The following is a 24,965-nucleotide window of genomic DNA, read 5'->3' on the forward strand; positions in this document are numbered from 1 at the left end:
GGTTAAAAAGCAATTTTTCTCAAATAACTTATGTACAATGCAACCCCAGTTTTGGAGAAAATTTTGTAAACCTGCCACAGTTGAATATTGTAGTGCTGGACATTTTTTTGAACAAAGTTACCCCCAAAATGGTCAGAAAAATTATTCAAAACATCTAATATGAACAAAGATGTACTGTACTTTTTATCAACAGAAAGGCACAAATTTTAACACATTCATTAACATTACCTGTATATAATGCAACCACATTTTTTCAATAAAATATTGATCATAAAAACTCGCACTACACATGAGTACATACAGTATGCAGCTGTAGTGTTGTCTCTACACAAGGTGAAGGTTATAAACAAGGATGTGAGAATACAAACAGCAGTAGCCAAATTATTTGTGCTCATTCCCTACTGTCTAGCTGAGCAATCCTAAATTGGTTCCCAGCCTTGCAGATAAATGTACAAGGGGATGTTAGCATTGGACCTACCATCAGTGAGTGAATGAGGAAGGTGCACCACTTCTGTAGTATTCAGGTTGTTAAAGAGAGTAAAACTGGTAAAGATTTCTTTTGGAATAGGGAGGGTTATCACAAGGTCATGGGGAACAGATAGAAGAACACTAGGTGTCTGAAGGACGTCAAGAAAGTTTCCCATATAGATGTCGACTCCTGGTATAGCTTAGATGATGCAACACAAAAAAATCACTAGTGAATTCAAAACTAGGTATGACAGTTGAAGAAAAGACTGATAGGACCCCTTGAGTGTAGCTCCTTCCCTGTACACCTAAATCTCTTAATCCAACATTCACAAACTGCCACTTGTGCAGACATAAACCCATTTCAAGAATTGGCCCAGGACATAAAACATCAATTCCTGATGTGGGCTTATGTCCTGGGCCCAAATGTCCACACAAGTGGTGGTTGGTAAGCATTGGATTAAGAGACCTAGTTGTATATTACATTTAGATAAGTGCGCGTGCATGCACACAACCACACACACGCACTCTGCAGGGTGATCTAGGTAGGATGTATAAACAAGGCCAGAACTGGAAAAGGAATTTCAATACTTGAAAAAATAAATCAATCAAAATATTAGAAATGGGTAACAGTAGAAAAAAAAAAAAATCTCTAAATTGCAAAATGAGATCTGGAGCAGATACAGAAGTAAACAATGAAAAGGATTTAAAGGACCTAGGAGTGATGAATCGAGTGAAAATGTCACCACAAAGAAATAAAACAGTTAACAGATCTGTGGAACAATTTAGAGATAGGAAAAATATACATGCTACCATATTCCAAACCGAGATCAGATGGGACCCTACATGAATGGCTTGTATTCTGTCGCAATTAAATATATACACAAACATACACACTTGAGTATATATATCATATACACACACACAATATATATATATATATATATACACATATATATATACCAAATGCTTTTTCCCCCTTACAAGGAGGTAGCCAGAAAACAAAGGCATAAAATCCACTCCCACCCATTACCCATTCCATCCCCATATACTCCACTTCCATTCATCCCCCTCCCTCCATCATATATATATATATATATATATATATATATATATATATATATATATATATATATATATATATATATATATATATATATATATACATATATGTTGAGACATTCTGACAGGTTGACATAAATGGGAATAGGAAACACAGGAGTCTTAGTCTGAGTTTATTCTTCATAATAAACTCAGACTAAGACTCCTGTGTTTCCTACTCCTCCCACTTACATCTACATACACATATATTTATGTATACATATACACATGTAATATATATATATACATATATATACACATATTACACATGTACAGACAGACAGACACACACACATACATATATATATGTATATTACACACACCATATTTATGAAAGTTCTGCTCATAATGAAATCAATCAAACCAATACTTTCTTCATTCTGAACTAGTGACCTGATTTCTAACCTAAGTGCCTTTGCTGAGCTGATATGTGAACTCCCATCTCCACAAAAGGAAAGATGGCACCTTTACCTAATTAGCCTCAAAAGACCGCGGAACCCAACATCTCTGTGCACTAGTCGAGGATGATTTTTTTGATTCGTTGTCTACTACTATGTCCTCCTTTGACTACCCAAGATGGGAAGGCACAGTAGATGTTTTGCAACTTAACCATACTTATGAGCCTCTGTCAATTGGAAATCTCTTCTTTCCTCTCTTTCTACAAACCTACAGATTTTTGTCATATGATACATCTCTCTTTTCGTTCTGTATCAAGATAGCCTATTTTTTCACTACTAAGACTACTCTTTATCGTACAAATTCTTATTATTGTCTTGCAACTGGGGACGAGTGTTGCTGGTAGAAAATACATATAAAATAATGCATTCAGAAATCTTGAATTGAAGGCTTTCGTCATTTGCCTGAGAGAAAGCAGAATTCACTGGAAATGCTAACATCACCCAGACATTTCAAAATTCCCCCAAAAATGCACACAACTCCTAACACTCCCAGAAGATTGTGAAAAAAAAAGGCCCTTCACTAAAATAAATGTTCTTGGAAACTTGCGTCTTAGAAATGCTACCACAGAAAATGTAAGAGTTCGCTCATTAAAATCCTAAATGTGAAAAACGCACAAATCCTAAACACTACACATATTATTTGCACCATATATCTTTTCCTCTTTCTTTTTGTTCCGATGTTAAAATCAATAGTCAAAAAACAATGGGAAATATTTCAAACCAGGCAATGCTATCAAAATAATAACTTGTACAATAATAACTGTTGCCTAAAGTGGTAAATCGCTACATCAAATGTAATAACAAATTACTCGTGACTATAAAGATACCACACTCAGATACTTTATCATAAATTATTGAAATAAAAGCTTATACAATATGGAATAATAATCATTTTATTCATTCAACAAATCCACAGGCAATACATAAGGTGCCTTGGAAACAGTAGGATGTACTGCACATACAACCAAAATAATTATGACGCATGTAAATCTGCCCAAAGGATGACGAGATGATTGTAACTTCAGTATAGCTGAGTGCAAACCACAATATACAATATCCAACTGTTTGAAACCCCAATATGTAACTGTATTTAACAACAACAACAATAATAATAATAATAATAATAATAATAAAAATAATAATATTAATAAAAATCATTATAATAATAATGAAATGACAATAATAATAATAATAACAATGATTATGACAATAATAATAATATAAATAAATTCCACCTATGGGCAAACTATTCAAATGTATTATCTATAACAGTGAATAAAAATATTGATGTGAGAAAGAAAGAGAGAGAGAGAGAGAGAGAGAGAGAGAGAGAGAGAGAGAGAGAGAGAGAGAGAGAGAGAGAGAGAGAGAGAGAGAGAGAGAGAGAGAGAGAGAGAGAGAGAGAGAGAGAGAGAGAGAGAGAGAGAGAGAGAGAGAGAGAGAGAGAGAGAGAGAGAGAGAGAGGAGAGGAGAGGAGAGGAGGGTAGAGGAGAGAAGAGGAGAGAAGAGAAGAGAAGAGAAGAGAAGAGAAGAGAGAGAGAGAGAGAGAGAGAGAGAGAGAGAGAGAGAGAGAGAGAGAGAGAGAGAGAGAGAGAGAGAGAGAGAGAGAGAGAGAGAGAGAGAGAGAGAGAGAATCAACAATCATACAAGATTGGCCTTAACTTGTATGACCAATGTAAATATCTCTGACACTAAGATATTCCTAAGTTCCAATGCCCATAATTAAATCAAATCTGCTACACAAATATTTCACATTGAATATAGTTTAAATTACGAAGCCATATTTACTTCCAGACAAAACATTCACACTAACAGCCCTAAAATGACGTGCATACACAGTACTTAAGTTGTACAAGAACGAGCCTCAATTATTGCCACCTGTCTCTTCTATTTATGTCAGTTTAAGAGAAAATGAAAATAATAATAATGATAATTATAATAATAACTGGTAGTTTCTAAACTAGTAAACCTCTAAACAATCCACATGCCGTCGCCGCTCCAATTTCGTGTGTCTAAGCCTGTGCTATCCAATCTTTATATTTCATGATTTTTTACCTACATATTCTTACCCACCCCTCTATTTATTTGCTTTTACTTAGTCACTTTCTGGGAGTCATATCCATTAGAAATATTCTATGGTTCAAACATTTAACCTTTCACATGCTATCTGTAATAATATTCCATTTTTCTACATAGGAAACTGTACTTCCCATACAGCAACCAAGACAGTAACTTATATATCAAAGGTCTAGGTTCAGTTCCCAAATGATGAGCCAAATGTTATTAAGTATTCATGTGTGTGTGTGTGTGTGTATTTACCTAGTTGTATTATACGGGAAGGGAACTATGCTCATAGTGACCCGTCTTTGTATCTTTCTGCATCAAGTTTGTTCTTAAATTCTTGAATAGTATTTGCACACACCATTGCTTCATCTAATTTATTCCAGATATCCACTCTGTGTGGGAAGCTATTACTTTTAAGATCTCTTCTATAACTCCTTTTTGAGTTTCTTTTCATGTCCTCTCATTTTTCTCTTGTCCCACTTTAATAAATCATCTCTATCTAGGACTTCCATTCCTTTCATAATTCTATAAATAGTCAGTAGATCTCTTTCTCTTCTTTGTTCCACGGTTGGTAATTCCAATTTGAACAATCTTTGTTTATATGTCAATTTGGAGTGTTGGTGCCATCTTTGTCATTGCTCTTTGAATTCTTTCTAATTTCTTTATATTCTTTTTAGTACTGGGTGTCCATAGTGTCGCACCATATTCCAGTCTTGGTCTTATCAGTGTGTGTGATTCACCATGGTCTTTGGATCACATGTTGGACTCATGATCGACAGCTATTTCCCTCCCGGAAGAGACAGTAGATATTTGGGGAATAAAAACCCGGATCCAATCTCCTAGCACACTATAACACCTTACAACTTAGATGACAGACCCTTAGGTAAAATTGTAAACTAATTCAAAACTACATACAACTGGGGGGAGGAGTAGGAGGAGAAGGAGAAGAAGGAGGAGAAAGACAAGGAGAAAGAGAAGGAGAAAGAGAAGGAGAAAGAGAAGGAGAAGAAGAAGGAGGAGGAGGAGGAGAAGGAGGAGGAGGAGGAGGAGGAGGAGGAGGAGGAGGAGGAGGAGGAGGAGGAGGAGGTGGGGGAGGGGGGCCACCCCATGAGTGTAGCTTTCTTCCTACATATTACAATTATGTAAATACTTTAAGGTAAACACACACACATGACATGGCCCCACAAATTTAGCTCATTTCCTGTATATTACAATTACATGAATAATCTTAATTAAACATTGATGGCAACTCAAGGGCTATAATAACAATAATAATAATAAAAAAACAATATATTGAGCATATTCTTCATATTCTGTTTCTGGTACATGTCAGGGTGATTGATCTATAACCATTGGGCAAATGATCTACATCCTAAGCAACTAAGAGTTCAATACGAATTTCTGTCTGAGCTTTAACTCGAGAAGAAGAAAAAGGATATTAAGAGTAACTCATCTTTGTAAAACTAATTTATATAAATATATCCATTATAATGCATTCACAAGCAAAGCATCTTTTTCCTTAAAAGACTTGCCAAGCCAATCATCACTGGTTGATCGGTAAACCCCCAAAAAGGTGAAAAAACAAAAAAATATGAAATGGTGGAACTACGTTTCCTTGCCCCTGGTCACACCAAATTATTTTGGGTAAATCTCCTCCCTCCTACTCCTCTCATATCCTGCCCTTCAATAACTTGCACTACATTTTCCATGTTCCTTTACTTCTTCAGCCTCATCCCACCCTGCTTCCTTCAATAACCAGCTATTCCACCTTTTTCAAACACTCATTATTTTGACAGCATGTGTTACGACTTCCTTCTGCTCTCCTTCCTTCCATATCTGCTTTATATCCTCTTTTAAACAGTGCATCCCTTTCTTATTTTCTTCATATATCCATACAATCTCATCTAGGGCAAGTTCAAATCATCTTCTTACACAAACTTATTCCAACTCTTCTGGCACCACAATGAATCATCTCCACTGTTATTCCCAATTACCGGGAAGCTCAAAAGTCACATCTTCCTTCCATGTAATAAAACCAAGCCATGGAGTATCAACTGCCTAACTTTTAAGGGGGGAGGTAGAAGAAAAGGGAAAGGGAGATAGAGGAGGAGGAGGAGATGGAAAAGAGAAAGGGAAAAGGAAAAGAGAAGGGAGACGGTGGAAGAGAGGAGGAGGAGGTGGCACAGAGAGATTTAACCTCGTGTTTGAGATCTCCCCTATGTGAGGGATTGGGAAACTAGCAAATAGCTGTCCCATCTTCCCCTACAATTTAACTTTGGGGGCTTGTGTGCTTCATTTGGGAACACCCTACATGAAAGAGACCTGATATAGATGAAAAATATATACACAAATAAATAAAATATTGTAAACAATAAACAAACACATATATAAATGGAACAAGTAATAGTAATTATAATTAAGAAAAAAAATAAAATAAAAACGTATAATCATCCAAGCTAGTACATATGCACACACACACACACGCACGCATGCACACGCAAAGCTGGAACCACAGAAAAAAATTAAAAGGAAATATAATAATTGGTGATTAAAAGACAGGACCCCATGAGTGTAGCTCCCATCCTGTGTGGTCCAAGTAAATATAACAGGGTTATGGAAGGTGCAGCAACCAGAATATCCCATAGTTTGGTTGATAAGGCATGCAAACAAGAGATTGGAAAAAATGGGACTACCAGCACTGAAGGAGTAAATTGAGAGATGTGATAGCAATATTCAGAAGAGACAGGAATAGTACATTTTTACTAGACAATGTTAGTATGGGATCAAAGAACAAAACTGCAACAGTTTAAGGCAACTGACTGTTTAAAAGATGGTAGGAGGAGGCAAAGCTTTCTGCACAGATGCATTGATTTGTGGGAAAAAAAAAAAAAAGAGAGAGAGAGAGAGAGAGAGAGAGAGAAATAATCCAGGCCAACAACTACGGATTTAAGCAAAATTTGATCAATGGAGATATTGAGACAAGACCAAAATGAGTATAGCTCCAACCGTGTATACTGCTATTATGTAAATATAATTAGGTAAAATAAACATACATACACACATACAATTTGAAGCTAGGTATGACAACTTGGAAAGCGAGAGACAAGACCAAACAAGTGTTGCTCATTTCCTGGATACTACAGTTTAGTAAATACACAGATGCACTCACAACCTACAGCATCTACAACACATTTCCCCATGAATGGGGTTTTCAATTCAGGGCCCAAGAGCTAAAAGAATGGAAAATGGGGTTGGTCCCCTCACCCTTATTACTATAAAGATCACTAGTTACTTGGGGTTCCTGAAACATATACTTCTTAACATGGCATAAATGGGCTAAACTCAACCTAAAATATGAAATAACAGCCAAAGTAGTTGTTGTTGGTTCACCTGTAATAGGGCCATGAACACTAGTTATAAAGGAAACCATTTATCCTCACAGGGGTAAGTTGGGTATTGCATACTCGGTTTTCAGCGAATATCAGCATGGTAGTACGACCCGGAGGTGTTTACCCATTGTCCCACTGCTAAAAGAGAGGCAGAGATGCCCGCATCCCAGACAAGAAGCCTCCGCATTTCTTCTTTCATCCTTACTATGGGGTGCAACCAAGTGGACTGGCACTTGGTACCAAGACGAAGCCAAACATCTCGACTAAAATATCTAAACATCTAGCCAGTGGCTGTTGCCTGCTTTTGAGACACCAAAGGTTCTTCATCAACCACTGGTACGTGCAAATGGTGGTCCCAGAAGACAAAAATTATGGAGAATAATCTTCCTGCTACCCACCTTCAAACCCCATCGATATCCTCACCTCCACCTTTACGTGAAGCCACCAAGGAGCTGATGCAGTCTCCAAAATGTGTTTTAAGATCACTGTATCAACTTCAAACTGCATTTCCTCCATATTTTCACAAAAGGACAGATGATAACCAAGAACTACCCTTCTCCTACTACAAGATGGTGGCATATAACCAGCTCCACACTAATACAACAGATCAATCTTTCTTCCTAGAAAGGACCTACGACAGCTACCCGATCACAGTGATCCTACAAGAACAGTCTCCCTCCTCCCCATTTTCAAAATCCAATAATCTCCTCACTTCCACGTGAAGGTGCAGCCCCAAGGGGATGGCACTTGATATCTGGTTTGGTCTCAAGATTCTACAAACTTCAATCACTTCTCCTTCAACGTGTCACACAAGGAGAATGTACAACCAACGACTGCTCCATTCCTTCCATTACTTTCAAACTCCGTTGCTTCAGAACAGGGCACTGGTCAGGTGACAGGGATAATCCTTCATCCACGAGAAGTTAAGATGACAGGGTAACAATGGTGGTGGATGGGAGTAAGAGCATCCATTCCCTGGCCACCTTATATATGGAGGAAGAACCCCTTGATATGAAGATAGACTTTCAAACTGACATAGTTCCACACTAAACGAATACAAATCTCAATCCAAAGTTGCTTCCCAGAGAGGTCTACAGGAGGGCCCAAAGATTACTCTCCTCCGTCATAGGATCTCTGGTATTGAAGATTGGTGGCAGAGATTATTCTGAGGCCTGTCTTGCAAGATCACCACTTGCAAGTATCATTACTGGTCACAAAGATGTGCACATATACACACAAAACATGTGCAAAACCCCTGATGATATTATTCTTTATCAATAAGAAACCTATGATATATACGTATACATACATACATAAGTATATATGTGTGTGTGTGTGTGTGTGTGTGTGTGTATATATATATATACATATATATATACATATATATATATATATACATATATATACATATATATATATATATACATATATATATATATACATATACATATATATACATACATATATATATACATATACATATATATACATACATATATATATACATATATATACATATATATATACATATATATATATATAAACATACATATATTTATGTGTATATATACATATATATATATATACATATATATGTACATATATACATATATATATATATATACATATACATATATATACATATACTTATATATATACATATATATATATATATATATATATATATATATATATATATATATATATATATATACATATATATATATATATATGGGGGAGGGGAGATTTGTATTTTTGTCAACATTAGATCAAAAGATTTTTTTTCAGCTCTTGCACGGACAAAAAAACCTAAACCTAGAAGTTGAAAGAAAAAAGCGAAAAAATTAAAGAATAAAAAAAATAAATAAATAAAAAAATAACAAGTTTTTTAAAAACAGTTATGTCTTCCTCAAGGCACACCCTTTGGTTATATGCTCAAGCACACCTGACAGGCACACCAAAAAATAAAAAATAAACAAATAAACAAACATAAAAATAATACTAATAATAATAATAATAAAAAATCACCACCTAATTTACCAGCATTGTTTTTCATTTCAAATTGGGTTCAGTTCATCTACAACCCAAACAGAAACTACATGGCACTAGCACACAAACACATTCATGCACACACACATGTACACGCACATGTACACACAATTATATACATTAATGTAAATATATACAGATATACATAACACTTGCCACCATTAGCACTGATCAATTGTTATTATCATTAATATTATTAATGATAATAAAAATAAATTGAACAATGATAACTGCAACTTTTACAAATAACATTAATCACAATAATAACTGAATAATAAGTATAACTTAGCAGAAGCTTAATTAAGACGTTGGCAGATTGGGACAAAAAAAAAGGGAAAAAAAAATCACAAGGTAAGAAGAAAATGTACAAGAAGTCTTACTTAATAATTTTGGCACACTATCTACATTTAACCCTTTCCCATCCCTCCCATCCCATTTCCCCTGCATTACAGCTGCCCTTTGGACCCTACCTCTGAGAACAGCCGTGGACTAGCAAATCTTTCCTAACGGCAAAGGTCAGTGTCAAGGTCTCCTCGGAATCACAGGGGTTGATAATCGTCTAATTTTTCATCATTAATCAGGCGTATCTGTCTATCACCTAACACTTAATATGTCTTATGAACACATCTGTCTAATGCTGAAAACATATTTCTCAATTATTCATTTATCCCGTAAAATAAGCGTCTATCTGAGTTGCGGTATGGTGAATTTTGATGTATCCAGTTCAAAAGCTGTAATAAACATACCCATGTATCTGAGTTTATCTCGTGTTACTGAGCTGGACCAATTCTGTAAAGATAATTAAAAATCCCTGTCTATCTTTCACCCGGCAAATCTTGAGGACGTTGTATTCAGACACGCCCAAAGAAGCCCCTCAACTTGTGTCGGAGTTTTGTACCCATGTGGCCGACCCAAGCAGCCAAACCTTATAGAGACTAATCTGTTGATTCAAATAATTGTTTAGATATTTTCTTTACTACATCCAAAATTAAATAATTGCAAATGTGTTATATAGAAGTCAAAGTGCAAAGCAAAATGTGAACGACCCACTTCAAATCACAGCAAAAAACAAAGTGATTCCAAGTGGCAGTAAACATTATGCCTAAAGGAACTTGAGTATATCCGTGTGAGGAGTGCGGCACAATTCGTATCCTAATGCTTTCTTATGAAGAATACAAAATTCAATGCTAAACAAAATGCTTAACTTTTTTTCTTAACCTCTTCAGCACAGCAATGCAATATAATATTTTGAGGCAAATTACGGACCATTTTATTCGCTTCAGGGGCCCTCCACCTTGATCCACATCTTGATCAATATAGACTCCATTTATATGCTTTAATTTCCCCCCAGCAGAATAAAAATGCCGGCCATTTTCTTCTCGTGAATCTATACAATGTGGCCCTACTCTGAAGGGGTCAAGATTGTAGTGGAATTTGAGTGAATTTTTTTTCTCATCAATTTCCAAGTAAATCAAATTGATCTACTTGGAAAAATTAAAACTTAAAAGAAATGATACACTAATAATAGCAGTGTGAGAGTAAAACTCAACTGCTAATGACAATGAGCACTACAAGAGGGGCACCACGACACAGAAATTGTTTCTGGGTCCTTTCTCCTCTACAACACATTGGGCTCTCAAAGAAGGCAAGCTTCAAGTGGAATGCAGACAGCTTTGTTCCATCAATTTCACCTGTTGTAGCTCAAAAAAAATTAATATAAAAACACAGTAACATTTTATCAATAACTGGAGTACTTGTTTGTTCTAAGCTATCCTTTGTGATGTAAAAAATAGTGAACACAAAGGCCGTCTTCCTCGACAATGTTGTACACAGCTAACCCCAGGCTAGTTTGCCCACAGCTATACAGAGCTCCCCCTTATTTGACAGAAGTGCTCTTTCTAATTTTTGACAGCACCTCTTAGAACTCCCCTAAGCCACTCATCCAATGTCTTCTAGACATTCCTTCAGATATCTGTAAGGAACTCCACGATTTGGAGCAAAAATTGCGTGGAATCCTACTTAACAATACAAAGAGTAACCTATTTTTACCTGCACACCGTAATCACCAGTATTCCATAAGGAGTGAGCCTTACCATCATCTCTACTTCTCTTCTCTCACCACAAGTGCTTCATGTCCGCATACAACGCATTTTTCCATCAGTACCACAAGAATCCTCGTAGCAGGATCTACCGATACCCATCGTCACCGTGATCCACTCACCATCTTCACCTCAGAATCCTCTCACCTCAAGAGCTCCCGGGGATTCTTTAAGACCAGAATCCCCGTGGAGCCCTTCCAAAAAACCCTCAAGACCTGAAGAAGCGAAAGAAGACCGCCCCCCCACCCAGCCCAAGCACAACAAAGGCAAGACACAATGACAGGGGTCGCATTATTAACCTCTTTTTCTCTTGCCACCGCTCTGCTGCTCTCGACTTGTCTACCATCTCCTTCACCTTCAAGTTCATGGCCTCCTTCTCCTGGCGACGACGTTTCCTCAACTCGGGTATCCTGTTAGGAAAGAGGACATAGTCATCAATAAATCTAAGTTAACAAAACATCCCAACCTAATTTTATTTTCTCTTTAACTGAGCTAACACAGGCTTAGACAAATTACCCAGGCAGAAAGTAAGAACCTAAACATGTTTGAGGTGAAATTCTAAAAAGTATGGCAGGTGCACGCGGAGGTGAAACGGAGTATGAAGGAGAGAGCTGACAGATCAGGTTCAAAGAATGCCAAGAAGTTTGGGCATGTGGAAAGAACATCCGAGGAAAAGCAGAAATTAATGGACAGAGCTTGAGGGGAAGGCCAAGAATAAAGTGGATGAACTGGATGAAGGGGAGCTTTGGATATAAGAGGAATACCTGTTGGGCAAGGAAGAGAGGAGGCAAGAGATAGATGTAAACGGAGAGTGGTTGTAAATATATGAGGAAATGACATGGCCCAAGATTTTTTTCTTATCAACTCTATACTTCTCTGATGAATGGGGGGAGGAAAGGGGGGCTATGGAATGAAGTGGAAGGGTATCACCATATTACACTAGACTGTCAGGCCTGTCTGTGGAAGTGCTGTGGCTTGCTGCATTGCCTCTGACCCAATCTGTGTGGCAAGAGACAGGGTTGCTCTTCATCTACAAGGAGTTATGATGGAAAGGACAAAAAATGGAATTTGTAAGGGTGTGGGATGAGTGTTGGTGAGTATATGCTTTGACTCAACCACTCCCCTTATAAGGGAGAAAAGGCCATATGTAAGTATGTATGTATGTAAAGGGGAGAGGATGGCAGCAAACTGGAATTGAGTATTAAGGGGGAAAGGCTGGAAGAAGTGGATAGCTTTAGATACTTAGGGACATATATGGGAAAGGAAGGTGTGGAAGTAGAAAGCAGATTGAGAGAAGTGAATGCCTTCAAGAATTAAAAAGTGTAATGTGAAATAGACATTTGGGAATAGATGCTAAGAAGAGACTGTATGAAGGGGTGACTGTATAGACAGCACTGTATAGGGCAGAAACATGAAGCATAAGAGAGAAAGAGAGGAAAATTTTAAATATGTTTGAGATGAAATGTCTCAGAAGTATGGTAGGGGTTACTAGGCTGGATAGAGTGAGAAACGAGGACGTGAAGAGGAGAGCAGGGAAGGAAAAGGAGTTGTGAAATATATGGTGATGAAACAGTACTGGGATGGTTTGGACACATGGAAAGAATGAAGAAAGATTAGTGAAAGAAATGTGGAAGGCAGAGGTGGATGAACAGGAGGGGGTGACTGAGGATGAGATGGATGGATGGATGGATGGATGGATAGGGTAAAAGGGGTATTGAGAAAGAGTGGGATGTCTGTTGAGGAAGGAAGGGAGAAGACAGAAGATAGTGGTGAGCAAAGAATGGTTGTGGAAGGATGATGCAGTGATGCATGGAAAAGAATGGGTGGGGGATGGGGAGTTAGAAAGGGATTGTGTGTGAATGATATTTTGACACAGCCCAAAGGGATTTCTCCCATCTTCTTTTTCTGCATGAGGGGAAGGAGAGGTGGGGTCACCAATTAAATGAAGCAGCCTTGCTGTGGATGTGCTATGTCTTGCTGCATTGCTTCTAACCTAGGGTAATGGGTGAGATGCAGGGATGACCTGTCATCCAGGAGCCAAGAAAAGAGGGATGGAGGTAGGGATGGTGAATGGGAGTGGAGTGGGTGGGGATGAAATGGATGGGAGTGAAATTATGCCCTTTTGACTTTGTTTATCTCCCTTGTGAGGGAGTTCCCGGAGAAAATTGTGGTGGAGAGATGATGATGTGTCTAGAAAGAGAGTTGATGATAGCAAACAGTGTTTAGGAAGGAAGTCAAGCATAAGTACACATGGGAGAGGGTGGTGGATGGAAGGGTGGTAGATAGGGCTTTAATGGACTATATAGTGGTAACCAAGAGAAGAGTAAGAGTTTTGGATGTACATGTTCTAAGGGGAGAGCGGGGGAATATCAGATTATTTTTTGGCAGAAGTTAAGTTCAGAGTGGAGGATAGATGGTAAAAGAGGATAAGGACAGTAGGTAGGGAGGTAGAGTAAACTGCTTAAATGAGAAAGAGAAGTACAAGAGGCTGAGAAAAGAGTGGGAGGGAGTGAAGGATAGAACAGAGCTAGGAGTGGAGCGGGGATGATTCAAGGAGGGAGTCACAAGGTGTGCAAAGATGGTGTGTAGAACAATGAGAATGGGAGGAAATAGAAGGAAGGGTAGCAAATGGTAGGATGATGAAGCAAAGACAGTAGTTGAAGAGAAGAAACGAGCATTCACAGATTGATTACAAAATAGGACAAGAGGATCATATGAGAGGTACAAAGAAAAGAAAAGAGAAGTACAGCATAAGATAAAGGAGGCAAAGTTGAGAGCAGATGTGAAATAGAGTAGGAGTACGACAGAAATTTTTGAAAGTAATAAAAAGGTGTTTTGGAGGAAATTAAGAGAGGAAGGGAAGACAAATCAAGTACAGAAGAAAAGGTAAAAGGTGCAGATGGAGAGATGATAATGGAAGAGACAAGAGTATGTGGAAGATGGGCAGAGTATTTCAGGGAGTTGCTAAATGTGAGGAAGGATAGAGAGGAAAAGGTAGTTGCAGTGGGAAGTGCTAAAAAAAAAATGACTGTGATGAATGAGGAAAGTGGGGGAGAAATTAGGAAAAGGGGACAAGTGTGAGTGTAGTAGTTTCAGAGGGATTAGTTTGTTGGAAAGGCTTATGGGTGGGTTTCGAATGAAAGGATTAGGAGAGGAACAGAGGGAGTAATCGGTGAAGAACAGTGTGGGTTTAGGACAGGCAGGAGTTCCATGGATCAGATTTTTGTGGTACAGCAGACATGGATTTGGAAAAGGCTTATGACTGTGTAGACTGGAAGGCACTGCTGGAGGTATTGTAGATATATGGGATAGGAGGAAAGCTGTTAAGAGCAGTCAAGTTTTTATGAGAGTAGGGGAGCCTGTGTTAGAATTGGAAATGGAGAGAATGGTTTGAGGTAAAAGTGGGATTTCGTCAGGGATGTATTATGTTACTTTGGCTGTTCAATTTATATATGGATGGGGTGGCGTGAGAGGTAAATGCAAGGGCAATGGGCTAGGGATTGAAGATAGTTTAAGAAAATGGAAAAAAGTGGGAGATAAGGCAGTTGTCATTAGCTGACAACACCATGCTTGTAGCAGGATCAGAGGAGGGATTAAGGAAGTTAGTGACTGAATTTGGAAAGGTATGCAAAAGAAGGAAATTAAAGATAAATGTGAGTAGAAGTAAGGTGATGAGATGTGCAAGGGGAGAGGATGGCAGCAAACTGAAAGTGAGTATTAAGGGAGACTGGAAGAAGTGGACAGTTTTAGATATTTGGGTGCAAATGTGGCAGGAAAGGGAAGAGTGGAGGTGGAGATAGAATGTAGATTGAGAGAAGCAAGTAAATGCCTTGGAGGATTAAAAAATGTAATTAGAACTTGACATTTAGGAACAGATACTAAGAGGAGATTGTATGAAGGGGTGATTGTGTTGACAGCACTGTATGGGGCAGAAATATGGAACAAGAGAGGAAACAAGGAAAAGTTTAAATGTGAGGTGAAATGCCTGAGAAGTATGGTAGGGGTTACTAGGCTGGATAGAGTGAGAAATGAGAAGATGAGGAGGAGAGTGGGAGTGGAAAGGGATTTGGGTGATAGGGTTGATGAGAATTGGGATGGTTTGGATACATGGAAAGAATGAGTGAAGAAAGATTAGTAAAAGAGGAATGGAAGGCAGAGGTGCAAGGAGAGAACATGAGGGGGTGACCAAGGGTGAGATGGATGGATGGGGTAAAAGGGGCACTGGGAAAGAGGGAAATATCTGTTGAGGAAGGAAGGGAGAAGACAGAAGATAAGGGTGAGTGGAGAATGGTTGTGTATTGATGATGCTAAGATGCATGGGAGTGGGTGGGGATGGGGGGGGATATGTGCAAATGATATTTTGACACAGCCCAAAGGGATTTCTCCCCGTCTTCTCTTTTTCTGCATGAGAGTGGAGATCACCGATTAAATGAACCAGTCTTGCCATTGATGTGCTGTGTCTTGCTACATTGTTTCTGACCCAGGGCAGTGGGCAAGATGATGGGATGACCAGTCATCCAGGAGGAGCCAAGAAGAGAGGGAGGGGTGGTGAATGGGAGTGGAGTATGTGGGGAATGAAATGGGTGGGAGTAGATATATGCCTTTGGCCTTGACTTTGATATACAGTATGTCTTCATGAAAAACTCTTGCAGGTTATCTACTCTGAGCATGAATGAATGAAAAGTAATATTGAAATGGGGGCAAAATATGTGAAGACTTTATTCTCCCATTTCTAGTGTCACTTTGAGTAAATGGGAATTGGGTGAGAGGAGACACATAAAGGGGAAAAAGGACTACTTACGCGTGTGAGGCTTTGGCAACGTGTTCAGGACTCGTTGGAGGAGATGATTCTGGGCTTGTCGAAGCTGGTGGTTCCGGCAACTCTCTGTCAGGAGCATCATCTTGTCCTGCAAGAAAACACAAAACGAATGAATATACCAACCCATAAGAATATTAGGATTTTCATTGATAATATTGTCATACAACTTATATTATTGATTTTCTTTTCTAACAATTCTGTGTGAATTCCAAGAATGAAAGCTACTTCATCTAATCAACTAAATCTAAGCCAAGTTAGTTTAAATATTGAAGACTACTAATATATCTTCACTGTTATACTGAATATATGTGGGTGTCAAAGTCTTGTCCTGTGCTTTAAAAAAAATTATAACTACATCTAATTATCTTATAAGTAACATTTTTACTACATAGCAGTACAAAGCAGTCAAACAAGGACAAGAAATTCAACTAAAACTCAAACAACAATACTGAAAATGGAAAGCTAATGTTATTTATGAAAACCTGAGTACATCAGCACAAAAGCACATTCAAAATGTAAACCTAAACTATAATGGATTAATAAAAGGGTGAGGGTTATCCAATGGAAGATCCAATCTATATACCACGGGCTTCTTCCCCCTTATAAGAGAGGTAGCCAAGTCAAATGGAATGGGTGGAAGTGAAATAGGTGGAGGTATATTCCATTTCACTTAACTTTGTGTCCAATGACATATGTAATATTTTATAAGCCAAATTTCCTACCATACATTTTTTGTTCCAACCCATTCCTACCAATTACTTTTGATAATTCACCTGTCTTACAAAGCCACATTTATCTGCCACACGCTTATCAGTAGTACAACAATGTTCAAGCAATGATCAATCTTACATGCACTGCCATGTACACTGCTAAGACCTATTTAGTACTATTTTCAATACTTTCTATTGCTAAGTTAAAAATCTTTTTTCAAACCATTCACACAATAACTCTCAATCAAGAACGACAAGTTACTTCAATGTTTTAGATTATCTAATACTCAATCCTGGTGATCAACTTTGATAAAGTTGCAATATCTATTCTTCTTCTATATCTGAGTGTGCATGGTTATGGAATGAACAAGAATAAGAAGGAGATAGTATACTTGTGAGACAATAGATTGTTTGTGTCAAGTAAAACTTAGTTGAAAGAGAAAGCTGGGGAGTTTGAAAAATAGGATGTTTTTAATGTAATAAGAGGGCTTGCGAGTGATGAAATTAAGGTGTGTGTGTCTACATGAATAGGAGCATCATCAATCACTATGTTCCTAAAAATGAGAATAGGATACAAGGTGTGGATGTTGTTGTTGTTGTCGTTCCCTAGACTGTCTGTCCGAGCAGTCCCGTCTCCCAAAGGAATGCTACAGCCGAAACTGGGTTTTCCCACAAATTCTTTATAGAGTGTATGTTGTGTTGTTTGCGTGCATGATTGTGTATAATGCAGTCTTCCATTATGTGTTGTATGGTATGGGGTGAAGTGTTACATCCTGGGCAGCTGTTCACAATGCGGTCATCCAGTCTCTTCTGGTAGCTTAGGTGTGGATGTTTATAGAGCTCATGGTCCAGATAGCAAGAAATTCCACTCCCACCCATTCCACTCTCATTTACCACACCTCACTCCCTCTTTTCTTGGCTCCTCCTGGATGACAGGTTATCCCTGCATCTTGCCCACTGCCCTGGGTCAGAAGCAATGCAGCACGACATAGCATATCCACAGCAAGGTTGATTCATTTAACCAGCAACCCCCTCTCCTTCCCTTCATGCAGAAAAGATTGGGAGAAATCCCTTCAGGTTGCGTCAAAATATCATTCACACATAACCACTCCTCAACTCCCCCATCCACTCACTTCCATGCATCACAGCATCATCTATATACAACCATTCTTCACTCACCTCTATCTTCTCCCTTCCTTCCTCAACAACCCTTTTACCCCATCCATCCATCTCATCCTCAGTCACCCTCTCCTGTTCACTCTATCCACTTCTGCCTTCCACACTTCTTATACCAATCTTTCTTCACACATTCCTTCCATATGTCCAAACCATCCCAATACTCTTTCATCAACCCTATCTCCCTACTCCTTTTCCACCCCACTCCCCTCCTTGTTTCTCACTCTACCCAGCCTAGTAACCCCTACCATACTTCTCAGACATTTCATCTCAAACACATTTAAACATCATATTCCCTTACGTTGCATATTTCTGCCCTATACAGTGCTGTCTGCACCATCACCCCTTCATACAATCTCCTCTTAGCATCCATTCCCAAATGTCTACTTTTCATTATACTTTTTAATCTCCCAAGGCATTTACTTGCTTTTCTCAATCTACATTCTACCTCCACCTCCACTCCTCCCTTTCCTGCCACATGCTTCCCCAAGTATCTAAACCTATCCACTTCCTACTGCCTCTCTCCCTTAACACTACAATATGGAGAAAACCTTTTTCCCTCTGTATTCTCATTTTCCTTTTAGTTCAACCTATATCAAGAATCTTTTATTTTTCCCCTTCCTCTTCCTCCTGTATCTATCCAGATACACACATGGTAATCATTACAATGGCAAACTATTGTTACTGCCTATACTGATCTAGTCTAACAAGTCTGATCCATAATACACTACTCAACAGGGTTATCAAGTCTGCCTTGCAAGTGATCACAGCCTACCTTGGGGCAACTCAGATCCAACCTCTTGTTAATTCTATCCTCATTCTGATGAAGTTTGATCTTTCTACCCACTTTTTATAAACGCATACTACTATTACTGCCTACTCTATATACTTCATTCTTCTACCTAGTGAACTTACAGATCTAGTCTATGAAGTGCAATCCATATTATGCACAAAAACTGGGTGGTCATGCTCCATTCTCCAGGGTGATTTTGGTCCACCTTGAATCAAACTTGTATCCTGCTTATTTTTTTTTAGAATATGGTGTATTGCTTCCACAGCCTGCTTTTTCATCATTTAATGTTTTTTTCCACAGGTTATCAAAAGTTCCACATGAGTTCCATTGTTCAACATCAATTCCACCTGAACCACACTATACACTTCCATCTACTCACGTTCCTTGGAGTTCTCTTCCCAATACCCAGCAGAAATTTATAATCAGCACCACCAAAACTCTGTGGCCATATTTACAGACATGGGAAGCATCTTTACAATTTCTTGGCGGCACACAAGTCCAATGAAATCCCTTCTCCACAACATTTACTCAAATTTTTCATGACTTCTACACTCGTAAGTGCCTGGTGAAAACTAGTACTATGCACTGCCCTAACTTAGTAGCCATATCCATTGGGAACACAAGATACTCCATATTCTTAGAGGAAGGACACAAAGTGTAATAACTCCTATTTTAGTTTCAGTCTAAACCACTCTGCTCATATAACAAGCTGTCTTAGGTGGTACATCAGGATCCCTCACCTGAATAAAACCATGTGGAATTAGGAGGGGAGGCAGAGAGGGAGAAGAAAGAAGAGACATGCAAAGGTTAAGCAAAATACCCTATACAATAATGTCCCTCTTATATAATTAAATCCATCTGGTACCAACTGGATAAAAATCTGTAGACTGTCTTTGTTGCAAAGGGTTAATTGGAAAGTCTATTATAACATCCATGTGATTAATCAAGATAACCTTAAATACTCATTCCCCCACATAAGTACATACATAATATGCAAGAAGTTTCTGGCAATGAGTAAGGATGTTTTTTAGGCTTTCATAGATTTGGAGGAGTCCGAAAGCCCGACAGACAAGATTTTGGAATATGTTGTGGATCAATGGGAGAGGTGCTGAGGTCAGGGAAACAATTTTACATAAATAATATAGTTTGTGTGGGAGTCAGGGAAGTGTGATGTTGCATGGTTGTTGAATATGTACACAGACAGGGAGGTGAGGGGGATAAACTCAGGTGTTAGACAGCAGTTTGGAGTTCAGTGAGTGACGGGAAGTAAGAGAAGCCAGTTGTTGTTTGTGGATTACACTGCTTGTAGCTCAAGTCTGAGAACAGAGTGAAGCAGCTGGTGAGGAAGTTTGTAAGAGTACATCAGAAGAGAAAGTCGAGAGAATAAATATGGCTAAAGTATGGTGATAAAATGTACAATAAGTGATGATGGTGGCTGGTTGAAGGGAATTTTGTAAGGCAAGAGACTGAAAGAAATGGAAAGCTTGAAGTATTTGGGGTCACATGTGGCTGTGAATGGAGAAATGGAGGTGGAAGTAAATTAAAAAATTAAGGGGCAAAATAAAATGTCATACATCTACATTTTACTTTAGTGTTTGATGTATTAATATATTTTCCTTAATCCTTTGACATTGAACCCTACACCAAAAGCTGAGCTAAACTGCCCATACTAATCTGACCTCGTTCATATCCTACACTATCACGAGCAAAAACACTCCACACATTCTTCCCCCGAGTGGACAAACCCAGTGGCTGTGGCCTGGATCTTCAAGGCCAAAGGTCTCATGCAAGAGATCCAGGGTAACTGTGACAAACGTGTAAACTCAAGCATCTGATGAGCACAGGAAGCAACTTCCCCAGGAACTACCTTCAGACGGGTCCTTAGGTAAGTCTTCTTCTTCGCTCGTGGAATGATCATCCTTTTCCAATTTCTCCAACTCACTCTCCAACTGACTCTCCATCATGGAGCGTGTTAAGGAGTCTGTACGTGGCGGTGGCTGTGGGGGAAGTTCATCTGCGAGAGAGGGCTCTTCGCTACTGCTGCTCTCCTCACTGGGATCCTGGAAAACAACGGATTGAGAATCTTCTGAAAGATTGGTTCATGAAAGCAATAATGAAGTTTACAATGCCAGGATGGAGGGCTGTGGCTAGCAGTCTCACAAGGACCTTCTCTACCATTAGTAATGTTTTTTATATACATATATGACATCATGAATGGCAAAACCTACATTAACATGCTTGCAAATCATACCACTTAAACACTCTCCACTTCAAGTCCCCTTGCCCTCCATTCATATTCAACCTACCATCACCATTATTCCTTGCATATTTCATCACTTTCTTCTCTCACAAACCTTTCCACACAGTCACCAACTGCTTCAGTTTTCCTTCAGAATCCGCCACAGGCAGAGCATCATCTATAAATAACAACTGGCCCATTTCCAGGTCTCATCACCCAATCTTCTTCATGACCCTCTTGTAAAATTAAATTAGGATTACATACAATGTATCTGTATCCACTTACCCTGCCATTGGTGTCTCCCATCCGCTGTGCTCCATATACAATGGCCTGGTACGAGAACCTGAGTTGGTCAGGGGTTTGGATGAGACCCATGCGGTAGCGGCGCATGTCCAGCAATGCTTCCCGCACCATGCCTGGCCCATCACCAAGGCCCTTTGCCAACTGAATACAGAGGAATAGATTAGATAACCAGTCATATAATACATACATTATGTCCATCCATATCCATCCATATACCAAGGCTTTTCCGCCCTTACAAGGGAGGTAGCCAAAAAGGGAAAGGCATAAAATCATTTCCACCCATTCCATCCTTGAATACACTCCACACCCCTCCACCCTCCCTCATACCTCCTGGATGACGGGTCATCCCTGCACCTTGTCCACTGCCCTGGGTCAGAAGCAGTGTCGCAAGACACAGCACATCCACAGCAAGGCCGCTTCATTAAATCGGCGACCCCCCCTCTCTGTCCCCCCCCATTGCATAAAAGGAGAGGACAGGGAGAAATCCCTTCGGGCTGCATCAAATTTTGCTCACACATACTACCTCACCCCCCATCCCCCCACCCATTCCACCTCATGCAATCACAACATCATCCATATACAACCATTCTCCATTCACCCGTCTTCTGTCCTCTCCCGTCCTTCCTCAACAGACATTCCCCTCTTCCCCCCATCCATCCACCTCATCCTAGGACGTCCCCTCCTGTTCACTCCCTCCACATCTGCCTTCCATACCTCTTTTACTAGTCTTTCTTCACTCATTCTTTCCATGTGTCCAAACCATCCTAATATTCTTTCATCAACCCTATCTCCCAGCTCCTTTTCCACCCCTGTTCTCCTCCTCACCTCCTCATTTCTCACTCTATCTAGCCTAGTAACCCCTATCATACTTCTCAGACACCTCATCTCAAACACATTCAAACACCTTCTCTCTTCTTCTCTTATGTTCCATGTTTCTGCCCCATACAGTGCTGTTGGCACAATCACTCCTTCATACAGTCTCCTCTTAGCATCCATTCCCAAATGTCTATTCCTCATCACACTCTTTAATCCACCAAGACATTTACTCGCTTCTCTCAATCTACATTCTACCTCCACCTTTTCCTGCCACATTTGCACCCAAGTATCTAAAACTATCCACTTCCTCCAGTTGCTCTCCCTTAATGCTCACTTCCAGTCTACTGCCACTTTCACCCCTTGTACATCTCATCACCTTACTTTTACCCACATATATCTTTAGCTTTCTTCTATCACATACTCTCCCAAACTCTGCCACCAACTTCCTCAATCCCTCCTCCAATCCTGCCACAAGCGCAGTGTCATCCGCAAACAACAGCTGGCTCACCTCCCACTTTTCTCCAAAATGTACACTGGGTAGCACACAAAACAAACGAATGAACACCCTAATGCCTTTTCTCCCCTTTATAAGTGCAGGTAGTCCAGCCAAGACATCAAAACTCCCCTTCACCCATCCCACATCCAGTCTCCAACCAAAGCAAATATTCAAAATTCATCCTACATTCTGCCCTTCCTTGATGACCTCAAAACTATGAACCATAGCATTCAAATCTCGTAAAAGTATTCCATGCTGCAGATATTGGTTCCTGCACCTTCCTTAGAAAGGGCAAGAACCATTTGATTTATGTATTTTTATTTCATAACACCTCCATCCAGGACCATTCCCAAGTACAGGCTCAAATTGGTAAATGGACAGGTTCAAGTGAGAGCATACATACATACACCAAAGGCTCCCCCCCCCCCTTATAAGGGAGGTAGCGATAAAACAAAGGCATAAAAATTAGTCCCACCCATTCCATCCCTATCATACTCCACTCCCCTCCACCCTCTTCCCTCCCTCTTATTTTGGCACCTCATGGATGACGAGTCATCCCGCTGTGCTCCGTATACAATGGCCTGGTACGAGAACCTGAGTTGGTCGGGGGTTTGGATGATACCCATGCGGTAGCAGCGCATGTCCAGCAATGCTTCCCGCACCATGCCTGGCCCATCACCAAGACCCTTTGCCAACTGAATACAGAGGAATAGATTAGAAAAACAGTCATATAATACATACATTATGTATACCTTTATAAAAACTGCAGTACAAGGATGGGGTAAAGGGGGCTTTGGGGAAGAGGGGAATGTCTGTTGAGGAAGGACGGGAGAGGACAGAAGACAGGGGTGAATGGAGAATGGTTGTATGCATGGGGGGACGGAGAGGGGGGGGGTCGCCAATTTAATGAAGCGGCCTTGCTGTGGATGGGCTGTGTCTTGCGACACTGCTTCTGACCCAGGGCAGTGGACAAGGTGCAGGGATGACCCGTCATTCAGGAGGTGCTAAGATAAGAGGGAGGGTGGAGGGGTGTGGAGTGTATTCAGGGATGGAATGGGTGGGAATGATTTTATGCCTTTTCCTTTTTGGCTACCTCCCTTGTAAGGGGGAAAAAGCCTTGGTATATGTATGTATGTATGTATGTACATGTTGCAGCTCATACGACCACTAATGTACACTGGGTACATACATACATATATACCAAAGCTTTTTCCCCCTTACAAGGGGGGTAGCCAAAAAGAAAAAGGCATAAATCATTTCCACCCATTCCATCCCTGAATACACTCCACACCCCTCCACCCTCCCTCTTATCTTAGCACCTCCTGAATGACGGGTCATCCCTGCACCTTGTCCACTGCCCTGGGTCAGAAGCAGTCGCAAGACACAGCACATCCACAGCAAGGCCGCTTCATTAAATCAGCGACCCCCCCTCTCCGTCCCCCCATTGCATAAAAGGAGAGGACGGGGAGAAATCCCTTCGGGCTGCATCAAATTTTGCTCACACATACTACCTCACCCCCCATCCACCCGTCCATTCCACCTCATGCAATCACAACATCATCCATGTACAACCCTTCTCCATTCACCCCTGTCTTCTGTCCTCTCCCGTCCTTCCTCAACAGACATTCCCCTCTTCCCCAAAGCCCCCTTCACCCCATCCATCCACCTCATCCTAGGACGTCCCCTCATGTTCACTCCCTCCACACCTCTTTTACTAGTCTTTCTTCACTCATTCTTTCCATGTGTCCAAACCATCCTAATATTCTTTCATCAACCCTATCACCCAACTCCTTTTCCACCCCTGTCCTCCTCCTCACCTCCTCATTTCTCACTCTATCTAGCCTAGTACCCCCATCATACTTCTCAGACACCTCATCTCAAACACATTCAAACTCCTTCTCTCTTCTCACTGGGTAGCACACAAAACAAATGAATGAATCCCCCAATGCCTTTTCTCCCCTTTATAAGTGCAGGTAGTCCAGCCAAGA

The 24,965-nt window shown here is 39.9% G+C and overlaps 1 protein-coding gene across 2 annotated transcripts in view; it reads right to left on the reverse strand.

The window, feature by feature from the left end:
* LOC143034053 (tyrosine-protein phosphatase non-receptor type 2-like) overlaps window positions 1–24,965 on the reverse strand; it is a 47,092-nt gene that overhangs the window by 12,111 nt on the left and 10,016 nt on the right. Inside the window, exons 6-9 of one of the 2 annotated variants that reach the window (XM_076199941.1) lie at window positions 21,648–21,806; window positions 20,991–21,183; window positions 16,427–16,532; window positions 11,925–12,035 (exon numbers count right to left, since the gene is read on the reverse strand). In XM_076199941.1, coding sequence (XP_076056056.1) covers window positions 11,925–12,035; window positions 16,427–16,532; window positions 20,991–21,183; window positions 21,648–21,806 — 569 coding nt within the window. Of the gene's footprint in view, window positions 1–9,215; window positions 12,036–16,426; window positions 16,533–20,990; window positions 21,184–21,647; window positions 21,807–24,965 lie in introns of those variants that run through there. The other variant, XM_076199940.1, reaches the window with a different exon arrangement.

Source organism: Oratosquilla oratoria, chromosome 16 (genome assembly GCF_046742065.1).
Source record: "Oratosquilla oratoria isolate Oo_2021 chromosome 16, ASM4674206v1, whole genome shotgun sequence".
Classification (NCBI taxonomy): Eukaryota; Metazoa; Arthropoda; class Malacostraca; order Stomatopoda; family Squillidae; genus Oratosquilla; species Oratosquilla oratoria.